Below are 14,455 nucleotides of genomic sequence, written 5' to 3'. Positions count from 1 at the left end.
AAAAAGAAATCTTTTTTAAAAAAAAAAGGAAACTCTGACCCCCTCTATCACTTTCTAGTGATTTTGTACCTGGAAAGAACAAAAGCCCACTTTTTACCTGATTTAATGCTGCCTACACCCTCCCTTCCCTACCTATTCCCACAAAAGACATTAGTATTAACTGTGATCTGGCTGAACAGAGAGAAACTTGTTTATGGAATATCACATTTTACAAGTATTTTCTGGACAGATCAGGCTTATGAATGTATAGTTCTTATCTGAAAAATTCAAAAAGAAAGGATAGAAATCTTCTGTTCCTAATAATCTTCAGTATTTTATCTTGCCCCTGATCAAGATACTATTCTGATAGCATGCAGAATATTCTAATGGCAGGCATAAAGACAATGGTCTAATGAGAAATGTAGAAATTTCGAGATGATGACCTGTACCTGGATTTGGGCAGCTCTCCATCATCTTTCCTCCATCGTACTGTAGGTACTGGGTCACCTCGAGCCTCACATTTAAATTCTGCACTGTCATCCACAGTTACTGCCAGATTACTGGGTCTCTTCACAAACGATGGTCTCTCTGTAATCAGAAAGCGCCATCTTAATATAAAACAAATGATGAGTGATCTGAAAAACAGTCTAGATGTGTGATAAGAGCATATTTTATAATTTAAAATATTGCTTAGAAAATTTTCCCTCATAATTCCCTACTTCTAAATGCTCCTCCCTTGGTTTACTACTTCCTCCTGGTTTTCCTCCCATATCATTGGTATTTCATTTAAGGTTGTTTACTGATTCCTTCTTTTCTCTTGTCACCCACTAAAAAATTGGTTTACTTGCTATTTCCCCTTTATAAAGACGCAAAATAATAATAAAGGATACTTCTTAAAGTAAGCAGATTAGATAAAACTGCACTTACCTAAAACAGTTAGTTCTGCTACTTCACTTTCACGTTCCCCAACCATGTTGGTCCCAACACAAACATATTTGCCAGCATCACTCTTACGGGTGTAAGTAATCATCAGCTTTCCTCCGCGTATCTTAAAAAAAGTTTCACATGAAGACAATTAAAATTGCTTTATCTTTTTTATTTTTTTTACATGATAGAGGTCTTCATAAGGAAAGTCTACTTTTTAAACATATAATAAATAAAAGTATAATTATATAAAAAAACTGATGTTTAGTATTTGATATATTTATAGATAGTAACTTTAAAGAGAACTCATTGCAGAGGTACAATATAAAAGAGGCAAAACACCTTTCCATAAATTTTGTCTTTCCAAATCAGCCAAGTCCTTTCATAGTATCTAGTTAAATGAAAATCACACACACATGCAAATTTATGAATCATTTGGATAGCAAGAAGAAGAAAGAAAAAGCAAATTCCTAATACATATAGCTATAATTAATATGTAAATAAGTAGATGTGTGATTTCAGGGAAGCATACTCTAGTATTTTAAGATACAAAAATTTAAAATGTCTCTATTTACCTACTTTACCCAAGTTGCTTTAAAGAAATATATCTTAGCAGAACATACTATTGCAAAAAAAAAAAAAAGGCATTGCTGCTGCTTCTCCAACAGTTTCTTGGAGTCTTAGGAGGTAGAGACAGAACAGTCCCAACAAATCATCCAGAAAGTCACATTAGGGTACACTTCTTTTTCCCTTAGAAGATTTATTTATTTATTTATTTACGCCCCCTCCCTTGCAGCTTGCAACTCTCTGCAGTGCTGGCCATCAGCTCTCTGCAGGTGAGCCAGCCTGCCCTCACAAGGAGGCCCCAGGATACTGGATACAGGGTACGAACCCAGGCCCTCCCACATGGCAGACCACAGCCCAACTGATTGAGCCACAGGCACTTCCAGAGGGTACACTCTTGAACACTGAATTAATTATATACATAAACCGACACCCAATACAATAAATAGGCTGAAGTTAAATATACATTAAGATTGGTATGTGCAGAAACTGGACTATCTTTACTTAATTTAAAATGCTTTTAGATTAGAGGGTTGAATTCAATTCTCCATCCACTTCAATAATGCCCTGAATCCTAGAAAGGTTTGGTTATGGATAACTTCCAGAATGTTTAGTTAGGGAGGTTTGCACCTCACAGTTATTCTGCAGAAGGAAAGAGGGAGGGAAGGGAGAAGGGAGGGAAGGAGGGAGGGAGGAAGGGCGGATGGAAGGAAGAGAAAAGGAGAGAAAGTGAGAAAAAGAAGCTAAACAACTAAGCCAAAATTTTTTTCCCACCATACACTTTGGAGTTTATTCAAACTACTGCTTCGTAAAATTGGGGTCATACTGTTTTTGGAACACCTGCATTGCTTTATTTCAATCCAGACACCCAAACTAGATAATGTGTTCAAGTCTTCAATGTATTAGGACAAGTAAAATATAAACTAGAGGTTTACATTTCTGTGGCTTTAGAACTTGATATTCTTATTCAGAAGTTTTACAAATGAGCCATGCTACTCTAGGTACTAAATGCCCACTATGAACACCATCCAGGAATTTTTCTTTGCATTGTTCATTGTTCTAGTGCCTAGAAGAGCATCTGCACCGAGTAGCCACTCAGAAGTTTCTTTTGAATGCAAAATATTATAAAAATAGTTAAGTCTGTTATCCAAAATTTATAGCATTTCTAGAAAGGTTTATGACAGCTACAAGGTCAACAAGAGTTTTGTTGTTTTCACACAGGCCTACTTAAATTTCAAAATATAATAATACAAAGAAAAAAATAAACATCACACACACACAAAACTTCAAAAGAGAATTACTGTCAATATTTTGTGAACATTTGTTTGGTTCTCCTCTCTGCATATATATATACACATATACAAATATATACACATACACAATATATGCATACCTATATATATATACATATATGAATCTATTTACATGCACACAATTTTATAAAAGCACAATCATGTGATATGTTCTTCTGTAACATGAATATTTCACACAATAATATGTTGAGGAAATTTTTACATTTTATATGTAGAAATATTTTACATATATTTCCAGGATCAATTTCAATGACTGAGCAAGTAATATTCCATTGTATGGGTTTACTGTGTTCTACCAAACTACTTCCCCACTGATAGTTATTTCATTCTCCTCCTATAAGCAGCACTGAAATCAGCCTTCTGTGACATATATTTTTTCACACTTGTGCAATTATCTCTTGAAGGGTTCAAAGTGGGATTCTCAAATCAAATGAATACACAATTTCAAGGTTATTGGCTCACAGTGTTAACTATTTAATGGTGTATAAAGTGCATTTGTGTAAACATATCATTTAAATTTTGGTCTTTAGCATAAACTTGATGTGAGACTGTTAGAAGTGTTACAATAACCTCATTTTTAACTGTGGCTCAAAAACATATATCCCCTCTCCCATTACTTCTGCTATGCCCACAGTCATAACATGTTTTAATTATGCTTTTGAATGTCAAGATTCCTCTGCAGCAGCTTGAAATTATTGATGAATTTCAAAAAGAAATATTGGATCATGTTTATAAACTGATTATTCCCTCTGAGCATATTAGATTATATTGGATTCATATTCATAGATTTACTTGATTATGTAATTATATAAAACTTTTGTGTCAGTAGAGCACTGAGTCTCCACCCTTTGATGGGTGGGGACTCACAGATAAAAGGTATGCCAAGGGACAGAGTTAAGGGTTTTGATGTCGAAGTTTTGATGTTGGAGTTTGATGCTGAAGCCTTAAGTTGGAGCCCCGGGAAGTAAGCTCATAGAGGACAGAGAAGCAAGCCCCAGAAAGAGAGGAACCCAGGAAGCCTGAACGCTCACAGATGTCAGCAGCCATCTTGCTCCAACATGTGAAAAGAGACTTTGGTGAGGGAAGTAACGTATGCTTATGGCCTGGTATCTGTACCCCAAATAAATACCCTTTATAAAAACCAACGAATTTCTGGTATTTTTCAGAAGTACCCCTTTGGCTAACTAATACACCCTCCCTGTCTGTGACCTCTAAGGCAGAAAGACATATCGAATTCCTCTTTATAGCCTCAGGACCTAACATAATATCTAGTAAATAGTGAACTTTTGGTGGCAGTGAAGTGACTTGCCCACTGTCACATAGCAAGTTGAGACCAGGCTGAGGTTTTAGGCAAGATATGTGTCTTTGGTTGGTGAGATGTCCAAATGAAAAGAAACCCATAGCCCCAGCCCTATTACTATAAAAACTTTAATAAACTTAAGTTGTTAGGTCCAAATTTATTTGTATGTCATCAAATCAAGTTTCACGGTGTTTTGAAACATTCACATAAACATTTACAAAGATTTTGAGGCAAGAAAATAATTCCAGGAAAAAAGGATGATGACAAATCCTATTTCTGAAATGGAAGTTAAATAATCTGAGATATTGTCCTAAATCTGTTCCTTATTGACTTTATAACTTTGAAAAAGACATTGAACCTCCTAAACATCAGAATCCAATCTTGAATATCCTTGCATTTTCAGGAAACAGTTTAATTCTGAAGAGATTGCATAATAATGTACAAAACTGGTAGTAAAATATGAGACAATAAACAAGTACTTTAAAAAGTCTTTGTTCTGAAAGTTAATGTAGATGAATTTTATCCACAATAAAAATAAGGCTTTAATAATAATTTAAAATTATACATTCAAATGTGTAGAAAATGATAGTCAAAGATGATAAAATATAATTTTCAACAGTTTTAACTTTTTATTGTGAAATACTTTCAAACTTACAGAACAGTTACAAAAATAATTCAAACTCCATACAGAGAACTTCCACATCCCTATACCTCAGATACCCAGACCACCAATTTTAAAACTTTGCCACATAATTTTTTTAAAGATTTATTTTATTTATTCCTCTCCCCGTTCCCCCTCTTGTCTGCTCTATCCATTCGCTGTGTGTTCTTCTGTGTCCGCTTGCCTTATCCTGCAGCACAGGGAAATTGCATCTCTTTTTGGTTGCTTCATCTTGCTGCATCAGCTCTCCATGTGTGCGGTGTTACTCCTGGGTGGGCTACGCTTTATTTCATGCACAGTGGCTCTCCTTGCAGCATACACTCCTTGCGTGTGGGGGACCCCTACACAGGGATGCCCCTGCGTGGCACTGCACTCCTTGCTCAAAGTGGCAGCACTGTGCATAGGCCAGCTTACTACATGGGTCGGAAGGCCCTGGGGATCGAACCCTGGACCCTCCATTTGGTAGACAATGCTCTATCAGTTGAGCCACGTCTGCTTCCCATTGCCATATCATTTTAATCTATCCATCTATCTGTCCATCTATTGCTATATCTACCCATTTTCTGAACACTTGAGTATAAGTTGTATACATCATGCTCCTTGAACACCTAAAATTTCCTAAGAACAATGATATTTACTTATATGAACAGCCACTTAAATGCAGTTTTCTCTCTTTCTTCTCTTTGTGGGGCTACCATGATGCATATATTGGTATGCTTGATGGTATCCCACAAGTTCCTAGGGCCCTGTTCAATTTTCTTCTTTCTTCTTTCTGCTCCTTAGTTGGAATGATTTCAATTGTCTTATCTTCAAGTTCACTGATTATTTCCCCTGCCAGCTCTAATATGCTGCGTAACTGGTGGAATTTAGATTCTGATGGATCTGTTCCTTAAGTCTGTAGCCACTAGTATCATGGCAGAGATTTCCTTGAATGCCAGAAGGTAAAAATTAAGAAGGAAAAAGTAAATACCTTTCCCAATATTTGCAGTTTGATCCTGCAAGTGCCCTTCTTCAGAGCTTATCCATACAATGAGTTTAGGGAATAGTTTGAGGCCAAAGCTTAAAGGCCTCCATGATCTTTCTGTACACATGTCTTGTCTTGGAAACCCTCCATTTACAAGACATGAATGTTCCCCCTCTTCCCTTGGAAACAGTTTCCTCATGGTCCCAGGCACTGCACAGTACATCCTTGAGCCAGCAATCCCTTGCATTGGGCAGCAAGACCTACTGCTCCCCCACAGCATTTTGTAAGAGAGTTCTGTTAGCTGCCTTACACATGCAGGGCAGGTTTTGGGAAGGCAAGCCAGTAATGCATGTTCTAGTTCATTCCTTCAGGCCACTACCAGAGAGATTGGGCCACACATGTTCTCCCGGAATGTACACAAAAGTTACTCTGCTCTCTCCGGAACCAGCACCAGAGACCTGCACTGGGTACACAGGCTGGCCCCACACGTAGCTGGTGAGCATATGCAGGAGGGGCTAGCCAGAAGATGTTACCACTTTTAAGTTGCTTTTTCTTGTCAGTGATTGTCCTGCTACTACAATCCTTCAACTGTTTTCTGGACTTCTAAGAAAGATGTTTCTGCCAGTTCTTACTGGTTGTTCAAAGCTTCTATAGGGGGATGCAGCCCTGAAGGTTTTTACTCTACCATCTTGATCCCTTCCCTAGTTTTGATCAGTTCAAATTTATTTTTACAGCATCAGTAGATTAGGGTACTAATTCATTTTTACAAATCTTAAATACTTGTGAATGTAGAATTTTAAATCAACTTGCTTATGCACCCATCAACCTGCTGGGGTACCAATTAAGATTATATATTGCAGCTAAATGCTTTTATATTTTGAAAGAATCCACACAAATGGAGAAGTAGGGGAACTTAGTTAACAAGAGTTATGAAGGACTGCCAGGAGATTCTCAGACATGGAAAAATTCCAATCTTAAGATGAATAGGAGGAAATAATAGGTGACAGATGAAACAAAAAAACTCAAATAAAACTATAAAGTCCTAAAGAGTTTATAGTGCACACCCATCACTATAGCTCCCACTATGCATTGCACTTGGCTCAATATTGAAAAAAAAAACTGTTTAACTCCATCCATCTGGAGACTTGTGCTTTGTGAGTATATATTTATATTTTGGTCCTTAATACAAGCAGAAATAGTATTTCTGTTTTATAAATAGTTATTTTACATATTTACTCCTTAAAGCAAAACTATCCCAACAGGCATTTTACAAATCATTTTCTCTAAAGAAACACTAATAGCATGTACCACTTTGACAAATTTTTCTATAAGAAATGTTTTTCGATCAATCAGATATCTTAAGACTTTTCCATTGGTATTATAATATGACTAAAAACATATTTATCATGGCAATTCACATGTATATAGCTTCTACATCAAGGCAAGCAAAATTTAAAATTGAGAACTGAAATTAAAAATACTAAACGGACAACACATATATCTTAAAGAGAAAACTGCATTTTTTTCATGTAACAATTAAGATTTTAATTATCCATGGCTAAATAGGGTCAACTAAATTGCACATTTTCTTCCCACTCAAGTTATTTTTTATCAACATTATCTATGTCAGAACCAAGTTCATGATCAAAATAATTACAGATTTTTAAAAAACTTAACTGATTTATAAATTCCATAATCATAATCTTTCAAATTAAAGATCAAGGGTAGATGCAGTAGATATGACTCCGGGTACTGGTTCTTCTGAGGGCTACAGAGACCCACAGGTTCTATGGTCATGGCAGATGGAGTTTAGTGCCATGTCAGTTGGCCCTTTTTTGGAGTTTGTGTTTCTGTGTGATGGAGCTGAACTCAGATGTGATCTTTTTTCACAAGCCCCTCCTGTTACTTTTACCAGAACTGTAGTTAGTGCTGGGGTTTAATATATACCTGAATCTCTGGACTGACCATATGATAGCCAGGCCCTGAGCCTCAACAGACTTCAGCTCCTACACTCTGGTTTATTGGACTTAACCCACTCAGCTAACATGGAGTTGAAGAATGTCAACCACCACATCATGGAGCCAAGAGTGCCTACAACTGAAAGCAGGAGGATTGCATCCAGCATCCATGTGAAATCTAAGCCCCCTCTTGATATAGATATGGAGTAGACATAATCATTCCAAGGTCCACAGGATGGAGGAATAGTATATGGATTAGAGTGGACTTACTGATATTCTATTCATGAACTATTGTGATTAGTAATTGAAGAAAATGTGGCATTGGTGTGGAGAAAGTGGCCATGGTGGCTGCTGGGGGTGGGGAAAGGGAGGAAGAGATGAGATGTGGAGGCATTTTCGGGACTTGGAGTTGTCCTGAGTGATGCTGCAGGGACAGTTACTGGACATTGTGTGTCCTCCCATGGCCCACTGGGTGGAACGTGGGAGAGTGTGGGTTATGGTGTGGACCATTGACCATGAGGTGCAGCGGTGCTCAGAGATGTATTCACCAAATGCAATGAATGTCTTATGATGATGGAGGAGATTGTTGCTATGGGGGGAGGAGTGGGGTGAGGGGTGTAGGGAGTATATGGGGACCTCATATTTTTGTAATGTAATATTAAAAAAATAAATAAAGCCAAAAAAAAAAAAAAAAGGGTAGATGCATACATCTAAGAGAGCAAAATGGGTTTGGGCACTGGGGTCAGACTGCCTCCTATACATGTGTGACTTTAGGCAAGATAGTAACATCTTTATGCCTCTGCTTTTCATCTCTAAAATGGGGATACAATAATACCTACCTTCAAAGAAGTTATGAGTTTTCCATGAGATAGTTCATATAAAGCACTTAGAAAAATGCCTGCAAAGTATGGTTATCGTTACATATTATACTCATGCATTTAATGATTCAAGAGATATATGCTTAATCAAAAACAATATTTCTGTTAGGATAAATTTTGAAGCTTTTTTATTAAAATATATTCCTAACACTTTCATTGCTTTTTTCAGGAAAACATGTATTTGCATAAACAGGATAAAGCCTTAGAAGTAAGTAATTCTTAGGCTGTACATATTTTGATTATTTCCCTTTCTTCTCAGGAGACATTTGGCAAAGTCTGGAGACACTTTGGGGAGTGGGAGGATGCTACTGTCATCTAGTGGGTTAAGGCCAGGGATGCTGCTAAACATTCTACAATACACAAAATAATTCCCCACAACAAAGAATTATCTAGTCTACACTGTCAATGAGGTCAAAAGTGAGAAACTTTATTCTAAAGACCCAACTCTGTCATAAGGATAGATACTGTACTAAACTGACAGAAGGAAGGTGGGGTTAAGGTTAGATAACACAATAAATAAATGTTTACTTTATTGGGCAGACTAATTCCTGAGACTTTTCAGATTGGTATAAATATCCCTATAAACTCCCACTCCATCAATAAGATAATTTCAGTATAAAAAACATTCCATTCTATACTAACTGGCAACAATGTTAAGAATCTCCAAATAGATGTTAAAACAAATGAAATAATCTTAGAGTCTAAATAAGTCTCATAAACCAGGGAAAACCTTATTTCCTCAGAGATGATAGACAGAAATTGACAAAAGTAAAGGAGCCAACAATAAAGTAAGGCAAAAGAACAAAGGAAAAGGAGTAGAGGAAAATAATAGACTTCAGTTTCCATAGATTCAAATTGATTTTGGCATTATGTCAATTGCTGAACTAAAATAGAGCTAACCCAAAACCATAATTCTATTCTCTATGATCACAAGTCTGAAATACATGGTGTCCTGTTCTTTTCAATAAACAAAAGAACAGAAAAAAATATATAGTACTATGACCCTGATCAAATATAACACATCACCTTTTAAGCAGTACCTAGTATCAACAATCAGTATTTTATGTGAGTCATAAAAATATTGATCATAAAGGGTGACTTTATACATTCTGATTTATTTTCCCTCTTCATAAACCAAAAATTGACATTTACTTTCTCAACATAGAAAGGAAAAATATGTCTAACACATACAAAACACTAGAAATGTGAAAATAGCTCTATTTAAAACAAGCTAAGAAGTATTTCTTGGCAGGTCTCTTCCTACAGCTGGATTTGACAGCCAAATTGTAAACCTATCAAAAACGAGTTTGTATAATGAACAGACACAATGTTAAACAGTGAACTGCACCAGCACTCCTTCAATTAACATAATCCGGGTAGTGGAGAAGCAGAATGTGTTAAGCTTTCAGACAATATGCTGGCATCTAGCCTATGTCAAAAATTCAAGGCAGAGGTCCTACTTCCTCATTATCAAATACCTTACCAGCCCACAGTGGTAAGCACATTTGAAGCCCACATTTCCATAAGCTCTAGACAGTGCTTCAAGGGGGGCCTCAGCTATCTACATAGTGGATGAAAACAAAACAGAAAAGGTCTCAGTGGACTTGCTCCTTTTTGGGAAGGAGACAGAGGCTAGCAGAAGAAGGTGGTAAAGAATTCTGAAGTCTCAAATATCCTTTAAAATTTATATTTTTCTTTGTACAAGTCTCATATTAAAAGAAAAATGTTTTAGAAACATTAAGATATTGAAAACCTCAAATACATAGAGTTTTTATATTCCAGCATTTTCCCAATTCATAAGAAATTATAAATGACTATTTTCCTTAGGGGTAAATGTAACTTCTCTCCTAGTACCTCTCTGATGCAGTAGGAAACCTCTCTCTGCAGTGCCTTCATCTCCTTTATTGAACTATGTGCTGAGTAACAAGTCAATGTAGAAAAAATCATGTATAAGATGTAGTTTTTCAACCAAAAGAGAAAAGAATAATTTTCTATCTCCAGTTAGAGTAAGAAAACTACCATCAGTACTTTTTTATTTCCAGACAAGGAAATAAAACTTACTGCCTTTGCACAGAGTCAGAAGCATGCTTCCTTTAAAAAGTAAATTAAGTAATCTTTACATCTATGAAGCATACAATTTAACCTGCAACCAGTGATCAAAATCAGAAAAAGAGATGAACTCAAAATGAACTTCTTGGACTGTCTTCCTTTTCTACCCTAAAGCAAGTCAGATGATTTGCAGTATCTGTTACACAAGAATTTCATTTTTTAAGCATCACTCTCACAATGGTATTCACACACCTCTAAGTTAACAGACTAAACTGACTGGGGCTTATTAACTAATTTGGCTACACGAAATCTTTTCTGCTTTTAATTACAGTAACCTAATGTGACTTGAATTCAATAGACCAAAAACAAAATCACTAGCTCTGTTAAAAGTTTTTAAAGATGATTTCAAATTGCTAACCATCAAACTGTCATATAATTTATCTCATTTCTCTAAAAAGATTTTGCATTCAAAAACTGTGTTCCTTACCATACATAATATTTAAATATATATATTATAACGAAAGATTAATAAAAATAGTGATTTAATGTTGAAAGGGAAATTTTTTAAATAATATTACATTATACATAAACATACACATCATCATACTGATGGCAAATAAGGCACTCCTTAATTTTTATAACTTTCTCAACGATTAAAAACTTGTAAAGAATCATTTACAAGTAAATAAATTCATTTATATGGACTAAAAATCAGGGTTAACACAAAGAATGAATTTTTTTAAAGCACCTGGGTTTAGAGTTATTTTTTTAATTTGATTCTTTATCACCAATTCATTTTCATACAATTTTGTAAAGCAAATGAGATGAGAGGATTTGGATTATACTCTAGTGTCTCTTTTTGAAACAATTCACCACTAACTCCCCTTGGGCAGAATCTCTCTCTATAGCAATGCTGCCCATTCTACCTGGCTCTTTGACCTATAGAACAGACATCAAGCTGTTGTAAACTAGAGAAGAGTTTTGTTTGGGTTTAAGGCTTCTTAATGCCAATGAGATGCCGGTAAGCCAGATGGCCTGTCACCCCCTAGACATTCTCCTTGGCCAAATAAGCTGCAGGGCAATCTTAGATCATCCCTAAGGACTCTCTTCAAAAGATATATGTGAAGAGTCAATGACAGATCTTATTTCTGAAAAAATTTAGCATTCATTAAAAACAACACTATTAGTAATAATAAACCCCAAAATAAACCTTGTGCGAGCAAGGGGCAGTAAAAGGAAGAAGGAGGTAGAATAAGATCTACTATTATCTAATCTGGCTACAAAAACATTCTCAACTTTTAATGTCAGGGAGTTCAGATTAAAGCATCCGTATCTTCTAACACATCTTATCCTTTCTTTCAAAAACAATCAGTCTTTATTGCATTCTAAAGTAAGCAAAAACACTGATGTAGCATATTTATATTATACAAACAATGGTCAAAAGATAGGGTAAAAAAAAAAGTCTCCTAGCAAATAAAAAATGTAACTGACAAAAGATACTTCATAGAATTCAGATCTTACACAATGTCAAAGAACACACAGTTTTTCTTGTTAGCAATATTTCTTACTCATAATCCCCTGTAAGAGTGCAATAAAAACAGTTAAAAGGAAATGATGTTGTGGTTTTTCTAATTACTATTTAATATCTTGTGTAGATACTTTTATATTTCTGAATATATACAGTAACAATTTTGTTGTCATTTTTCTGTTTGAGAACTTAAACTTTTAATGCAGTTAGTTATTAGATAAAAATTTAAATTTTTCATAAGTTTCCATCATCAAAAATCATTTATATCTACTTTTGTAGTCACCAGTTAACATTTTCCTTAAATATAAAAAAATTCCAAGAAATTTTTTATTTATTCTTGTATTTGTACTGATTTTGTCATACAAAATAATGTATTTAATAAATTTATGCATCCATGAAAAAATGATTTCATATTTAAGTCTCAAAACACAAGTTTTACTTCAGAGTCATATAAACAAAAAAAGTCAGCCAAATCAGAGTTTATTTATTCTTTCTTCTTTTCCTAATGATCACTGAGTTCCACATTATTTTCCACAAATTTTTCACCTCTCCCTATTCCTATTTCATTTTGTTTCACAGAGACTCAAAAGAAAACAGGAAGAAGAAATGCAATGTCCCAAATATTTTCCACCCAATTCTCTCAATTAGGTATGATCTAGTCTAAACCCGTCCATCTAAAGGCTGTTAGATACAACCATGTACCAAAGATCAATTCAAAATGACTCAAAATAAGAATTTTCATCTTGGTTTTATTAACCCATTTATTAGTCCATTCTCATGCAAACTATATTTCATCTTTACAGCAGACTTTAACAAAATGTAAATAATATGAGGGGGTTGGCACAGAAGACTCTATACAACAAAAGCATGCCTGGATAAGTACATATTCATGGAAAAGAAAATATGAAAATGCCAAATTGAAAGCAATCCAATGACTTGTGTAAATTTTTCCTGGTGACATTAAAAAGAGACAGCATTAAAAGAGGGAAAATTATTACTTTGTTGCAGGTCTTTTAACTGTTCTCTTAGGAGTAAACTGAGAAGGAATAGGAAATTGGTGTCCCGTATTTGCCTAGGCTACATGCATACAACAGAACATGATCCAATTTCATTTGTTTGCTGGTACACTTTGCAATACCATTTTAAAACCAACACAAATTCAGCCAGGAGTTTAAACATACTCGATCATCAGAGAAAAGCAACAAGAGACTCATGCAGAAAAAGCAATTATCCCAGTGGGACCGCGTGGCTCTCTACATAGCTTGGTGAGCTGCCAGCTGGGAACACAGGCCTGAGAGAGTTGCTGCCTAGAACTCAAGCAGCTGCTTTTCTCTGTTTTTCCATTTCTCCTACTAAACTTCTCATTTCTTCCTCACAGCAATTTATAAATTGGTAGTTGGCTGTTTGCTGCTGCAGAAGCACACCTATGATAATTTGATTACAGACTATATCAGGAAGCGCTGTACTGCTAATTGCAGGCAAGTGGGAGCCACTCTGCAGGGAAGCATAGTTAAAGGGCAAGGATGATCTTCTTTGTGAAGGTATAAATTATTACCTTTCTATCTCTCTAGCTCATATCATGAATTCTAATTTTAACAAGGAATAACAGAAAGAAGAAACGGAGCCTTCTTAAAGCACACTTATTTTGTTTGTTAAAGTGTGGCTCAACGCCAATAGGAAACATGAGTTTAGCATTCTGAACACCAATTTTCCTGGGCCAAAGTTATGAAGCCTAAAGCAATCAACCAGGAAAGCCTTCTCTAATGTATAGTCTTCCAAATCAGGGGCAGACAACTCCTGAGTGCTAGTGAAATGCAGAGCATGTTAACCAGTGAAGACTTAGCTGATTCCCCAGGTGTCTGGTTCTGAAGTTATTAAGATCAGAATCCCAAAGCGAATCCTCTAAAAAGGAGACAATATAGAGTGTGGTTTGGGAATAAAAGTAGCCTTTGATAGCTATTTCCTAAAAGAAGGAACTGGATTGATTTTACCTCTATGGAAATGCTAGGTAGATTATGTCAGAGTATTCATGTGCGTATGAAAAATTAATTTTACTCATAGCTACTAAAGTTAATGTATTATTTCCTTCAGCGTTCTCATGAAACAATGTCCTGCTGTTTTAAGGTAAAGACAAAGGCTTATGGGCAATTTTCACTTTCCCACAAAACCAGGTTTGCTTTTTATCACCCCATCCAACCATCTGGCTATAATTCTGAATTTACATAGTCACTGCTAGGACAGCCTGAAATAAAAATCTTTGGAGGAATTATGACTATATTCTAGGAATAAAGATGACAAATGTTCATAGTATTCTAGAAGAGAAAAGCTTATTTTCAA

The 14,455-nt window shown here is 35.5% G+C and overlaps 1 protein-coding gene across 13 annotated transcripts in view; it reads right to left on the bottom strand.

The window, feature by feature from the left end:
• ROBO1 (roundabout guidance receptor 1) overlaps window positions 1-14,455 on the bottom strand; it is a 1,228,714-nt gene that overhangs the window by 125,719 nt on the left and 1,088,540 nt on the right. For all 13 annotated transcript variants that reach the window (XM_058296067.2, XM_058296071.2, XM_058296074.2 and 10 more), the window contains 2 exons: window positions 907-1,027; window positions 429-567 (listed from right to left, as the gene is read on the bottom strand). In XM_058296067.2, the coding sequence (XP_058152050.1) occupies window positions 429-567; window positions 907-1,027 (260 nt within the window). The remainder of the gene's footprint in view (window positions 1-428; window positions 568-906; window positions 1,028-14,455) is intronic.

The sequence above is a fragment of the Dasypus novemcinctus genome, chromosome 4 (assembly GCF_030445035.2).
Source record: "Dasypus novemcinctus isolate mDasNov1 chromosome 4, mDasNov1.1.hap2, whole genome shotgun sequence".
Taxonomy (NCBI): Eukaryota; Metazoa; Chordata; class Mammalia; order Cingulata; family Dasypodidae; genus Dasypus; species Dasypus novemcinctus.
Note: the sequence above shows the minus strand (reverse complement) of the source record. Positions and strands in the feature narration are given on the sequence as shown.